This window comes from Crinia signifera, chromosome 3 (assembly GCF_055691185.1).
Source record: "Crinia signifera chromosome 3, ASM5569118v1, whole genome shotgun sequence".
NCBI classification, from domain to species: domain Eukaryota; kingdom Metazoa; phylum Chordata; class Amphibia; order Anura; family Myobatrachidae; genus Crinia; species Crinia signifera.
The window spans coordinates 168,913,994-168,929,178 of NC_139219.1; the positions used below are offsets into that span (position 1 = coordinate 168,913,994).

At 47.1% G+C, this 15,185-nt stretch overlaps 1 protein-coding gene across 6 annotated transcripts in view; it reads left to right on the forward strand.

The window, feature by feature from the left end:
* The window catches only part of ZBTB24 (zinc finger and BTB domain containing 24), a 31,710-nt gene that overhangs the window by 5,956 nt on the left and 10,569 nt on the right, over positions 1–15,185 (forward strand). For 4 of the 6 annotated variants that reach the window (XM_083176915.1, XM_083176918.1, XM_083176920.1 and 1 more), the window contains exons 2-4: positions 464–1,413; positions 6,352–6,519; positions 13,938–14,021. In XM_083176915.1, coding sequence (XP_083033041.1) covers positions 480–1,413; positions 6,352–6,519; positions 13,938–14,021 — 1,186 coding nt within the window. In that variant the 5' untranslated portion in view covers positions 464–479. The remainder of the gene's footprint in view (positions 1–463; positions 1,414–6,351; positions 6,520–13,937; positions 14,022–15,185) is intronic. The other 2 variants (XM_083176917.1, XM_083176919.1) reach the window with 1 other exon arrangement.

The window sequence follows — 15,185 nt, forward strand, 5'->3', positions numbered from 1 at the left end:
TGATGTGAAAGGGGTTACCGGGTGCCGCAAACGGGTAAGAAAGTAAAAGATCTTACCAGTTCGTTGCTGTGCGGTGTGAACATGTTAAACTGGTCGAGCGACCTGTTTCCTAACACTATGGAGGAGGCGGTGCTTAGAGCAGTGCCAGCTCTAAGCGCTGCCTCCTCTCCACCCCCACCGCGCCCCCTGATGACGTCAGCGAACCGGCAATATTGCCGGTTCGCTGTTTGCAGTGTGAACAGACCGCACCTGCAGGGTCGCACCAGGACTGAACGATTACAAGTCCCGGTGCGACACTGCATATCTGAAAGCAGTATAAGAGCAACATTTATTACATGTTTCCAGTCACATTGTTGTAAAGAGAGAAAACTAGATGACTGTTCACTGTTTCATAAAAAGATCTACATCGCTCATACCAGATATTGAAGTTGGATGCTTATTTGCATTTATTTTACTTTTGTAGGTTTCCTCTGTGTACAATGGAAGACGCAGATCCTCAGTTGGAGTTAGAAACAGAAGTACAGATCAATATCCACTCGAGTGTACATGTGGACACCGTACTCTCCAGCCTAGAGGAGCAGAGGAGAAAGAACTTCCTCTGTGACATCACATTAATAGTAGAGCATGTGCAGTTTCGTGCACACAAGGCCCTACTAGCTGCTAGCAGTGAATATTTCTCCATGATGTTTGCCGATGAGGGAGATGTTGGACAGTCCATTTATGTCATGGAAGGAATGGTTGCGGAGATCTTTGGGACTTTGCTGCAGTTTATATACACTGGAAATGTACATGTGAGTGAAAAATGCCTTCACCAAATACTCACAACTGCGCAGGTTTTAAAAGTTGATGATTTGGTTAAAGCATGCACAGATTTTCAGGAGAGCCAAAGCCATGTCAAACTGCAACTTGAAGTATGCGACAATGGCTTAATAGATGGAATGGATGGTGATGTGCCAAAGCGTAAACGTGGGAGACCAAAGAAACTGTTGTGTGCTCAAGATGACAGCAAGGTGAATGTTAGCCTTGTGTCACACAATGAGACAGACTCAAACCATGATCATCTGTCTGGAGACAGCAAAGCTAACTCTGTCCCCAACAGAAATGCAGTCAATGATGAAGAAGATATTGGTGACTTTACTGCAGAGGTGACATGTGATTTAAACCCCAGGCATCTAGAAGGACAAATATTTCAAAAGAGGCATAGCAAGCGCAGACTTCAGAGATCCATTAAGCTTCGAGACTATAGACTTTCTGAGGATAATGAAGAACATGAACCAATAAAGCATGCTCTTGACAGAAGGAAACACCATGGCACTGAAGCACACTGTAAGGATTGCGGCAAAGTGTTCAAATACAAGCACTTTTTAGCAATTCACCGTAGAACTCATACAGGTATGAAAAGAATAGTTAAAGGTAAGAGCACTTTTAAACGTACAGTATGTGCTTCCTATGGAGAATTCCCATCAATATACCCCACCCGTTTTCATAGTACTCATGATACCCTAAGGATTTTCTGTGCCCTACAAAGCCAAGGTGCTAATACTGTATATTTTCTATCCTATTTTACATTGAGTGAACACCTACTATTCATCTGTTTACAGTAAGCAGGTTATTATTACTCTTGTCTTCTGCCAATGCCATCTGTCATTAGTTAGTCATTTACTCCAGTGTAACAGCAAAGAGTTACTTTGGTACTGTACTCTTACTTTGTAGAGCATACAAGACTTCTAATACCCCATTCACACCAGCCTAAATTCCCGGGTTGAGTCTGGGAACAACCCGGTACTAGCGCTGGTGTGAAAGGTTCCCGGGACAAAATCCCGGGCAAATTTCAACCCGGCTAGGTACCAGGGTTGTTCCCGGGTTCAACCCGGGGACCTGGCTGGTCTGAAAGGTACAGGGTATACTTACCCGGGTTGCCGTGTCCTCGGTGTGCTGTCTGGACAGGAATCCACGCAGGCGGCGGGCGCAAATGACGGGACAGCCGGTGGATGATGATGATGCAGCTCTTCGGCGGCAGTGAGGACGCCGGAGAGCTGCGTCATCTTCATCCGCAGCCTGTCCCGTCATTTGCGCCGCCGCCTGTGTGGATCCCTGGCCTGCACGGAGGATCAGCAACCGGGGTGAGTATTCTCCCCACCTCCGCCGCTTGCCCACCTCCTGCCGGCCTCCTTCCCGCCCCCTTCTCACACCAGAAAATGCAGGGACATTTCTGGTGTGAATGGGTTCAAACCCGGGAATGTCCCTGCTTGTCCCGGGAACTGAATTCCCAGGTTTGTCCCTGCATTTCTGGTGTGAATGGGGTATAAGTCTCATTACAAAGATGCAGCCTTTTGATAATACTTAGTCTGGTCTGGCAGTAGACAGACTAACTTTTAGACAATGCTTGGTCAAGGCTGGCAACATTCAGTAAAAATGTGGTCAGACAGTAATAATAAGATAATGCTGGGTCAGGGCTAGTGACAGACAGACTATTAGATAATCTTGGGTCAGGTCTGGTAGTAGATGGACTAATTACTAGATGATGCTGGGTCAGTGCTGGCAACATACAGCAATGATTATAAAAGTGTGTCTCAGATCTGGCAGCAGACCATAATAAGATAATGCTAGGTCGGGGCTAGCGGCATGTATCCTAATTGGTCAGGATTGCAGTAATGATTAGACAAATGGTGGACTTGGCTTTCAAGCAGGCAGATAGTATTGTTTAGACAATGCTGGATCGGGGCTGATGGATGACAAACTGGTAATCAAAGAACAGAGCAGGGGCAAGAGAAGTTAGCAATCTGAAAGAGAAACTGAGCAATACAGAATCAGCTTATAGAGAACTAGTGAAGTCTGGAGAACCAGCCTCATCCATGTGATCAACAGCAGTTGAAAAGACGCTTAAACAAAAGCGCCATGTGCCTAGAAACTTGGTTTGCTGACCATAAGACTGCACTGCAAGGTGGAAGCTGGCTGCATTTGCTAAGCAATGATCCACAACCTCCTCTACTAACAGTATTGATTAATCGGTACTTCTGTAGTTTCACGGCGCCGGAAGTAACAGAAACTTGGCAGCCTGCCAGAGGCTCGCGTGCCGCTCTAGCTACAGTGTTATAGTGTAACGTGATGTAGCGTAGCACTGCGCGCGTGCCACTCTAGTTGAAATGTAATGAAGTGTAAAAAGGAGACAAACAGGGCTAAACGGGGCTTATAAATCGCACACCCCGGCACACCGCTACCACAGGGGGTGTCCCGAATGTAGACGCTAACTTATATTCCGTTTTGAGACGCTTTTAGCGTCTCAATTCACACTCCCGGCACTTCGGCTTAGACGCGCGCGGACAGCGTTACGTAGTCAGTCAGAGAGCTAAGCAGTTTGCGTAGTCAGTCAGTCAGCAGTAGCCCTGTATGAGACACTGAGGTGAATGTGTTCCTGAATCAGCCTTACTATCCACGCCCACCCGAAGCGTGGCGAGCGGCGGCGGTACGCGTCCTACGACCTTTTCATACCCCCACTATCCACGTCGGCGTGGAGTTGAGAATAGATTAGTGTGGCGAGCCACCGAGCCCGAAGCGTGGCGAGGGGACGCGGATACCTTCACAGCTATCCGCGTCCCCTCGCGGGTTTCACAGGTGTCAGCGTCCGCTCGCCACGCACCAAGCCCTAAGTGTGGCGAGCGGACGCTGACACCTGTGAAGCCCGCGAGGGGAGGCGGATAGCTGTGAAGGTATCCGCGTCCCCTCGCGGGGCTCGCTGCGCTCGCCACACTAATCTATTCTCAACTCCACACCGACGTGGATAGTGGGGGTATGAAAAGGTCGTAAGACGCGTACCGCCGCCCCTCGCGGGGCTCGCTGCGCTCGCCACGCTTCGGGTGGGCGTGGATAGTGGGATTTACACGGTCCACAGCTGTGGCGTCCACTAGTGGCACTGAGGGTGGGTTTCAATAGTGTTCCCCTAGGGCCACCGGCTTGCAAGGCGCCTGTATTCTAACGCTTTAGCGTCTGAATTCAGGCTTTCCGGCTTCTTAGCGGCTATCTATGTGACTCGAGATTCAGATGCAGTTGCGTCTGAATCTCGCGTACAGTTTAGAAGCCCCGGCACGTCAGCGTTGTGCCCGGGGTGTCTCCACTTGCCCCCGTTGTCAGCGCTGCCCAGGCGCTGCCTATTTCACTGTGGAACTACAAGTACCACAGTGACCTCTCAGCGCCTGGGCAGCACGCTGCTGCTGCCCGGCGCTACGCTGTCAATGCAGCTATACGCTGTTTACGTAGCTGTGAATACAGCCAGAGCGGTGCGAGCACACTCTGTCTGAGCTAGAGCGGCACGCGCACGGTTAATCAGAGCCTCTGGCAGGCTGCCAAGTTTCTTAGCTAGAGCGGCACGCGAGCCTCTGCACTTCCGGTGCCGTGAAACTACAGAAGTACCGATTAATCCTTCATGATAGCATCTGTAATCTCTCCATATCCCATGAAATGCATTTATGATGGGCTAGTTTATGTATATCGTAAATGAGTGTTTATTGGTAATATGTTTTGTTGCTAGCAGAGGAGATTTAATCTCTTCTACCTGTTTTTAAACAGATGGGAGGGGACATTCTCATAATCAGTGCTGTCATAAAAAAATGCATGGAAACTAACAAATTTAGTAAGAATAATCTAGACCAGTGGTTCTCAAACTCGGTCCTCAGGACCCCACACAGTTCACATTTCCCAGGTCCCCCGAAGAGTGCACTCATTACTGGCTTTGACACATTTTACAAAATCCACAGGTGGAGCTTATTATTTCACTTGCTTCTGTGAGGAGATCTGCAAAATATGCACTTGTGGGGTCCTGGGGACCGACTTTGAGAACCTGTGATCTAGACTTAGTATTCTTGCTATAAACCATAAACAGCCAGAATGAGTGTGACAATGTAGCAGAAAATTCCATCAGACATCTTTCCAATAATTGATGGATCCATGCTCAGCCTGCTTGTGTTGACTATGAATAGGAGGGAATTGCTATTGTAGTCGAGACAGCGCTATCTCGTTACCCTACAAAGCCAGATTGTGTGAAAAGAGGTTTAGATACATGATGTCACTATGTCGACTGGGACTGTATTGACACCACAATCTTTAAAGGATATTTTCATTTTATGACTTGATAACGATAAACATTCACCCTTCCAGTATAGTGATTGTTGGCATGCTGAATGCATGCCAACAGGGGACTGTTCATCATATGGCACCTGAACCAGTAAGGTTTCTTGGTACTCTTTACCTAGAACGGCGCCCGCGATTAGAATCGCGGGCGTCGGGGGTAAAAAATCGCGGGTACATAAAAAAACGGGTGCGACGCGATGCCCGCGATTTTCCCATAGGGATCAATGTTAAAAGTCAGATTGGTCGCGATTTTAGTGTTAAATGCCTCAATGCCCGCGATTTTTACATAGGAAACAATGTTAAATGGGCCACAGAGCCCTAATAGTCCCCCTGAAGTCTTAAATGGCCCCCACAATTTTTAACGCCACTCCACGATCAACGTGAACCCGAAGCGTGGTGAGCGCAGCGAGCCCGCGAGGGGCGGCGGTACGCGTCCTCTGACCTTTTCATACCCCCACTATCCACGTCGGCGTGGAGTTGAGAATAGAATAGTGTGGCGAGCGCAGCGAGCCCCGCAAGGAGACGCGGATACCTTCACAGTTATACGCATCCCCTCGCGGGCTTCACAGGTGTCCGTGGTGACGCGGACACCTGTGAAGCCCGCGAGGGGACGTGTTTACCTGTGAAGGTATCCGCGTCTCCTCGCGGGGCTCGCTGCGCTCGCCACGCTTCGGGCTCGGTGGCTCGCTGCGCTCGACACACTATTCTATTCTCAACTCCACGCCGACGTGGATAGTGGGGGTATGAAAAGGTCGGAGGACGCGTACCGCCACCCCTCGCGGGCTCGCTGCGCTCGCCACGCTTCGGGTTGACGTTGATCGTGGGGTGCCGTTAAAAATTGTGGGGGCCATTTCAGACTTCAGGGGGAGTATTAGGGCTCTGTGGCCCATTTAACATTGTTTCCTATGGAAAAATCGCGGGCATTGAACACTAAAATCGCGTCCAATCTGACTTTTAACATTGGTCCCTATGGGAAATCGCGGGCATCGTATCGCACCCGTTTTTTAGTGCATTCGATGGGCGCCGTTCTAGGTAAAGAGTACCGGTTTCTTAAATATAATTATCACTCTACATGTTTCTTCCCTTCATTGTTAAATTTTTTTTTTTTTGTCAGAAATGTGTGTTTTTAAATGTTAATGGCCTATCATTGCTAATTAATACATGTGATCCTGTTTCCGCCATGGACTTAACCTACTTCTGACGACATTTCTTATGATCTTCCAGGAGAATGCCCCTTCAGATGTGCGGAATGTGGAAAAGGTTTCTCCCAAAAGCACTCTCTGCAGGTCCATGAGCGCATACACACAGGGGAGAGACCATATAGCTGCACTGTGTGTAACAAATCCCTTGCAACTAAGCATTCCTTAATGGAACACATGAGTTTGCATGCAGGTAAATATTTTGTGTTTAGAAAATTTTAGCCTTTGACTATTCGCTGTATTCCCAGATTATTTTGAACTAATGGGAGCTTTCTGCACGCTACAAAAACCTGAAAAAGAGAAGGGAAAAGTATTGTCTCTTTTACTGGCGCACTGATAGAAGGAAAACACTGGGCTACTGTGTCAGCATATAAGCGGATCTATAACTACATAGAGGAACTGGACAGAATTCACACTGCCAGATAACCCATACCATAAAAGTAAAACACTGAGCTACTGTGTCTACATACTGTATAAGCGACTCCAGGGGCGGATTTAGACCTTTATTCTAGGGGGGGGGGTTGTAACGGTTAAATTTTACACCCCTCCCCTTTCCCGTCCTGACTCCTCCCCTTTCCAGTCCTGACTACTCCCCTTATTGGGCCCCGTTACTCCTAAATCACCCCGGCTGTCCCTATTTTGTCTGTTAGGTATACATTGGAAAGGGGGGGGGGATACTAGGGGTTATGTACACAGTGTATATGCTGTAAATGTACATGTATGCACAAAGATAAACATGTATGTAATGAGTAACAGCATGGAATGGGCACTGAGACCAGGGACAGCAGTCACCTGGAAAGGGTCAATGTATCCATCAGCTAATGCAGAAGGCAGCCTAGGGTGATAATGCCACTACTTAGCCACTGTATCCTGTGTATCTTTCTTCTGTATTTGGGGAAATGCTCATTTTGATTAAGGGAGAGCTCTGTAGCTTTCCCTCCCGTCTGTGTGCACTCAACAGTGGCAGTAACAGGACTCCTCCGTGGGTCATCTGCTCATTGTGCACAAGCAAAGACTTAAAGATCACACTTTGCAAGGCAGGAGGGGGACGCTGGCTGCCGGAGCTGGCAGATAAGAAGTTTCATACCTGTGTTGCTTCCCCACTGTGTGAGCGGCTGCCTCTGACACAAGCAAGCCTGGACAGCATCATGCCTCTGCCTGGCTGTCCTCACGCACAGCGTCCAGCAGCAGTACCGCACGTAAATCTGATTAGGGGGGGCGATCACCCTCTTTGCCCCCCTCTGTATCCGTCCATGAGCGGATCTGGTTAAATGGTAACTAAATAGAGGAACTGGACAGAACTTACACTGCCAGATAACCCATACCATAACAAAAATCTGCATACTAAAGCATATTTATGTGAGACAGCAGAACCATACAAATAAATGTAGCTGAATGGTAATACAATAGAGGAACTGGACAGAATTTACTCTGACAGATAACCCATACCATTCTAGAACCAGGATTCTCCCACTGCAACAATGAAAATCTTTCTGATTACCTAGCATCTATATGAGATACGTTCTACTTGTATACACACATTAATAAAAAGTAACACGGAACGGATATAAACAATAATAAAACTCAAACACCGCACGTGCATCTTTTAGAAAAGTTTATTCAATAGGCTATGTGGTAAATATTTCACTATATACTGTATATTTTATCTTGTATTTATTTTATTTTTTTAAATGTCCTTCTATTCGTGCGCCAGCAAAAGAGACCATCCTTTTCCTTTCTCTTTTTCTTTTAAAAATGTATTGTCTATGGCAGCACCCCCACTCTGACTTAACTGTAATTCACAAAGCAACTAAAACCGGGGCGATTTAGACTTTATCAAAAATAATTTTTTTTAAATAGTGCAGAAGTACCCCTGTTTCCCTTTTTCCCTCTCTTTTTGCACTACAAAACCTACTTGAATATCCGTTAGAAGCTAGGAAAAAAGGACCATAGAGCATAATTGGGACATTGACCTAAGGCAGGCATGTCCAAAGTCCAGGCCGGGGGCCAATTGCGGCCCGCGGCCTCCAGCCAGAAGCAGGCGGCAGGAGGCTGACATGGGACACACAGCCCAGGACTCTAGAGGTGGGACCCCGGCGAGTGCGTCTTTACCTTGCTGGCATGCTGGGGGACATACAGTGAATGGGGGCAGAGTGGGGGACATACAGTGAATGGGGGCAGAGTGGGGGACATACAGTGAATGGGGGACATACAGTGAATGGGGGCAGAGTGGGGGACATACAGTGAATGGGGGCAGAGTGGGGGACATACAGTGAGTGGGGGACATACAGTGAATGGGGGCAGAGTGGGGGACATACAGTGAATGGGGGCAGAGTGGGGGACATACAGTGAATGGGGGCAGAGTGGGGGACATACAGTGAATGGGGGCAGAGTGGGGGGCATACAGTGAATGGGGGCAGAGTGGGGGGCATGCAGTGAATGGGGGCAGAGTGGGGGGCATGCAGTGAATGGGGGCAGAGTGGGGGGCATACAACTGAATGGGGCAGAGTGGTGGGCATACAACTGAATGGGGCAGAGTGGGGGGCATACAGTGAATGGGGCAAGCTGGGGTAAATACAGGGACAGAGAGACACAGGTTTGGGATTCTGCACACACAATAAATTAACGCCCTTTATTACACGGGCAGAGAACCGCTTACTTTTTAGTTAGTTGTAGCTGGGGTGCCATCCTGACCAACTGAGGGTCAATACTCTAAAACAGTTGTAGATGGATGCACTCCTATTTATATTTTATATTGAGTGTCAGGGACGACCATTGGTACTTCTTTACTTTCACGGCGCCACTAGATTAGGACAGATAGGAAATCGCGGTCATCGCGGGCATTGAATGCACTAAAAAATCGTGTGCGACACGATGCCCGCGATTTCCCATAGGGACCAATGTTAAATTTCTCAATGGACACGATTTTCTGTTCAATGCCTCAATTGACACGATTTTTCCATAGGAAACAATGTTAAATGGCCCACAGAGGCCAAATAGGCACCCTCAAGTTGTTAACGCCACCCCACGATCAACGTCAACCCGAAGCGTGGCGAGCGCAGCGAGCCCGCGAGGGGCGGCGGTACGCGTCCTCCGACCTTTTCATGCCCTACTATCCACTAGGGCGTGGAGTGAGAATAGAATAGTGTGGCGAGCGCAGCGAGCCACCGAGCCCGAAGCGTGGCGAGCGCAGCGGATACCTGTGAAGCCCGCGAAGGGACGCGTTTACCTGTGAAGGTATCCGCGTCCGCTCGCCACGCTTCGGGCTCGGTGGCTCGCTGCGCTCGCCACACTATTCTATTCTCACTCCACGCCCTAGTGGATAGTAGGGCATGAAAAGGTCGGAGGACGCGTACCGCCGCCCCTCGCGCGCTCGCTGCGCTCGCCACGCTTCGGGTTGACGTTGATCGTGGGGTGGCGTTAACAATTGTGGGGGCCATTTCACACTGGAGGGTGCCTATTTGGCCTCTGTGGGCCATTTAACATTGTTTCCTATGGAAAAATCGTGTCAATTGAGGCATTGAACAGAAAATCGTGTCCATTGAGAAATTTAACATTGGTCCCTATGGGAAATCGCGGGCATCGCGTCGCACCCAATTTTTTAGTGCATTCAATGCCCGCGATGACCGCGATTTCTAGTGGCGCCCTGAAAGTAAAGAAGTACCCGACCATTTATTTTAAACCTGTGGGAGCTCCTGTTATCTTTATTGGTATGTTTTGGATAAGGAGGTACCCACCAGCATTGCGAAAATAAGGGGGTAAATACAGAGAAGGGGGGTCGGCGGGGAATATACAGTGAAGGGGCACGCTGGGGGACATATAGTGAGTGGGGACACGCTGGGGGACATACAGTGAATGGGGGCACGCAGGGGGACATACAGTGAATGAGGGCAGAGTGTGGGGACCATTCTGATGTGATTAATGGTTCAAAGAATGTCAGGCTGAATGGTCAGCCCCCACACATTTTCACGTCACCATATCTGGCCCTCTTTGTAAAAAGTTTGGACACCCCTGACCTAAGGGTTACATACAGATTGGACATCTGTAACTGGCACTACTGGGGACATGATAGGTAACAGGCACTAAATATGTGCAAGAAAATTGCTTGCCATTTAAATTCAGTGTCTGAGATACTACACAAACTTAGTTTCTTGTTTGGAAACCTTGTTTCATGCCCAAATAAAATATATTTGTGTGCATTTCATGTATTTGATGTGTTTATACAGCATAAATGCAAGATACCTCATTGACAAAATATTACAAATTACAGAATTATCCAAAATGCTTCTGGTTTCAAGCATTTTGGATAAGGGATACTTAACCGGTATTACGTCTTGTACTAGAAAGGTGTCATGGTTAATATCTATGAATTTAAGATTAGTACTGTTGATCCGTTTTAAAATCATGCTACATGCATTTAAAAACATATCCAAAATACAATCCTACCTCACACAAAACACTGCAAAACTTTATTCCATGCTCCCATTATCTTCCACAATGGTGATTGCAATAGAGTTCTTACCAAAAGAGAAACTCACCACTGGAATCCAACCTGAATGCAGCTGCATGGCGAATCTTCCTTGTTCATCACCTGCTGATCCACTCTGTCGGTCCCTCCTTTGGCTTTCTGTATTCTACCATATTTAATATAAAATACTTTTATTCACACAAAAGGCCATAAACCAAACTACACCAATGTAATACCCCTTTTACACCAAAAACCCTGGTCGGACCCTTATCTTTGAATGCTGGAGTTTCCAGGGTCTGACCCTGCTTTATACCCCATTTACAGCCCTGACTTTCCTTGTGGATGTCGTTAAAAATGCTTGCTCGTTGCCAAGGGGGGTGAAATTGCTTGTTGCCAGGAGGCAACACACACACACACACACACACACACACATATATATATATTACTACTTAAATAAAAATTATGAAGGGGAAGCTGTCCCCAAGTGCTGGGAGAAGGGGGGTGTCTGCGGCTGCTGAGGGGAGGTGGGGGTACCTGTCAGCCTGAGGTCAGAGCCAGAGGGGATGATGTGCACCGCTGCTGCTGAATCAGGCCCAATATCATACAACTGCGGGCGATGATGGTCGGAGCCTGAGGTCGGAGCCGGAGGGGATGATGTGCGCCGCCGCTGCTGCTGTACCTCCCCCCGCAGCTGCAAAGTTCTTGCGGCGAATGGACAGTCAGTGGCGGGGGTCCCTCCGGCGCATGGGAACTAGTACTTGTTCCCATGCGCCGGAGGGACCCCTGATGCTGACTGTCCATTCGCCGCAAGAACTTTGCGGCTGCTGGGGGAGGTACAGCAGCAGCGGCGGCGCACATCATCCCCTCCGGCTCCGACCTCAGGCTGACAGGTTTCCCCACCTCCCCTCAGCAGCTGCAGACACCCCCCTCCTCCCAGCACCCGGGGACAGCTGCGGCGCACATCATCCCCTCTGGCTGACAGGTACCCCCACTTCTCCTCAGCACCTGGGGACAGCTTCCCTGGTGCTGCGGGACCATTTACACCGGCCTTTACACGGGTTCTACCCAGGTCAGGACCTGGGTAGAGGACCCGTGTAAATGGACACGGATATACTCCATTTACACCGCCGATGATCCGGGTCTGACCCGCCGGTGACCCGGATTTTTCGGCGGTGTAAAAGGGGTATTAATCTCTTTGCTCATCTCAAAATATCTCCTGACTCAAGCTCTTCACTCCTCACAATGCTTTCATCTCGCGTCCTCACTGGTTATTTCCTCTAATTCACAAATACAGGACTTTCTTCAGGCTGCACCCCTCTGTGGAATGCCCTCCCATGCACAATAAGACACTCCTCCAGTCTCCAAACTTTCATGCATTCCCTGAAAACTCACCTCTTCAGCAGGGGTTATCAAATTCCGTAGCCTTCAACTTGTTTATGAAAAATCAACCACATGAGATGGGAAATAAAGTTCTGTCTTTGGGGGTTGTAAAATAAGGATGTGCCTGGTTTGTGAATACACCTCTCAGTGGATTCTGTAGATAAAGTTAATTGCCACTGTGACAGACACCCAACACTAGTTCTGTTTTTGTACTCAATGTTTACTGTGTACCTATTGTAGGGGGATCAGATTATTTTAGGGACATAACAACACTGCATACCTTATGTGATATTATGAATAACTTTGATGACAGGTCGATTTTCTCTTTCATTGGAAATTAATTTATCTTTTCTAATTTTATCCTAGCATGATGCCTTGTATATTGATTTTTTTGGGGTCCTGTAAATGTTAATTTAGCAAACCTTTTGAAAGAGACTGTTTCAAGTGATATTGTTGGATTCATTAGCTAGCTAAATCCAGGCACAAAGCACAAAAAAAACAAGATTATACCCTAGAGCAATATAACCGGTGCTAGTGTCCACTCTAGAATTTTGTTAGGGTAAAGTGCTGCCCCACGAGCGGGCACCCTCCCCCATCACAGAGCAGGCACCCCCCACCCATAACAGAGCCGGTATTTCCCCCCCCAAAATAACTTACACCTTATGGAGAGAGGGGGGTTGCGGTGGCAAGGGGGCACCTGGGAGAGCTGACATGCCATTCTTGGTAGAAGTGAGCTGCATGTCAGTACGTTGGGGGAGGGGGGGGGGCGGCGGGATGCAGAGCTTACACACTGCTCCGTGTTTAATAGCGTGATAGCTCTTCCAGCTGCATCCCGCCCTACCGCTGTGCTGACAGCCCGCTTACCTCCTCTGAGGAGAGAGTCTGTCAGCTCCGTTCTTCCATCCGCACCCCATCCCCCGCCGCTCTCAGTCTGTGAACACAGGGGAAAGTGGCAGAAGGGGCAGGGCGCTGCACCATTCAAAAAACACTTAGCAGGAATGCTATGTGCCACCATTAAACAAGTTATATATACAAATAAATTATAATAAAAATGCAGCTACCATCTTTGGCAACTGTTGCTGCCAAAATACATAGATATAATCGAGTAGAGCAGTACCAGCAAGGGAGCGCAATTGATATATTGTTTTATTAAATCAAAAATAGTACAAACATATATGCTTTCTATATTTTTTCCATCGTTAATTTTTACGTATCCAATGCTTTTACATTTTCCAAGCAAACCTTTTAAAATTACCCTGTTCTCCCAGAAGTAATTATACCAATATGTATATGTTATTGCATTCCAAATATTCTGTCTGTGTGTGTGTATGTATAGTAAACACAATACCATAAATTATGAAGCCAAAACAGGGTAGGCGGTATTTACTTTCTTGTAGAGATGCAGTTCGGGACTGGTGCCTTGTCTTCATAGTGTGCTGTTGAATGATCCTCTTTTGCTGTACATAAGTGAACAGGTTACTGGTCCCCAGATGATCAGCACAGTCCTGTCTGTATGTATTCTGTACTGCTTGGAAACATCTATCATCTAATTGGCTAAATGTTGTCCATTCCTGACCCACTCTAAAACTTCAAGCTGTATATATTTTATAAATGAAACAATAATTTGAAAGTAAATACTGTATACAGTATATTACAATTTTAGTACAAGCATCATTTAAACTGTGTATGTTATAGCTACAGTATGTAGTGCTTGTAAAAGTATAAGTGTACTGTATTGTCATTTTTTTTTATTATTTCAACAGGCAAAAAAGCATTTACTTGTGACCAGTGTGGAAAAATTTTCAGTCAGAAAAGACAGTTGAAGAGCCATTATCGTGTACATACAGGTACGCGTATGTTTTATTGTCGAGTGTTTTTTTTTTTTTACATAAATAACACATTTACAGACTGGTAACAAAAAGATTGGTTTTGTCACTGACCGTTTAGGCAAGGCTTGTTACACACATTGGGCTGTATTCAATGCTGGGTTTTGCGGCAAGGATGGCCTGTTTACGACGAGGATCGCCAAAACAACCCATCCTCGCCATCTAACCCCCTCACCTATTCTACAGTATGTTCTGCGGAAATCCTCACCGTCCATCAGAGGATGGTGGTGATTCCCCGGAATGGTGAGGTTTGCCGCATATACAGCAAGCCTCGCCGTTTTGACGTCCACACTCCCCGTTTCCACCTCACTGAAAATATCCAGTGAGGTGGAAACGGCGAGTGAAGGTGGGAGTGAGTTGAACACTGACCCGCGAGCAATCGGCACTGCTCACCATCATAGCTCACTAAAATGCATTGAATATACCCCATTGTTGCTATTTCCTAAATCTGTACCTCAGAACAGAACATGTGTTCACAAGTTTGCCCATACACTTACTGTAATGCTCCTGTACAGCGAAGCTCTTTCAGGTACAGCATGTTTAAGTGATTGCACTGGCAGATTGAGTGCAATCACTGAGGCTTTTCAGTGCATTCAATTTTATACAGTTTTAAATCCTAAATCTATGTATCATTTAGAACATATGTATGTATAGGCATTTGGGTGAGTACCCAAAGGACCTGATTATGAGGTGGGAGTAAAGCAACTGGGCAAACCATTCTGCTCTGCAGGTGTAGCATGTGCAGAGAAATTGTTATGAGAGGAATAGAAACCTAAATTATAGGGTGTACACACGGTTCGATTTTTGTCTATTTTTCTATTCAATTTTGCTTATATAAGCAAAATCGAATCGGAATCGAATGCTATTTTCTATTTGATCTTGTGGCATCGAAATCTAAAAGAAAAAGACTGCAGGCAAGACTATATAGTACAGATCTGTACTACTGTATATAGTCTAAATAAAATGTGTACACGTCACCATGCTATTTGATCCTGATTCGATCGGGATTGAATAGAAAGTACATTGCACAGTGTGTACACCCCTATACAGTTTAAAAATAGAACTGCCCAGTATTTGTGGGCTACATGCTAAAAATATTTGCACTCCTTGTCCGGAGTGTAGTTA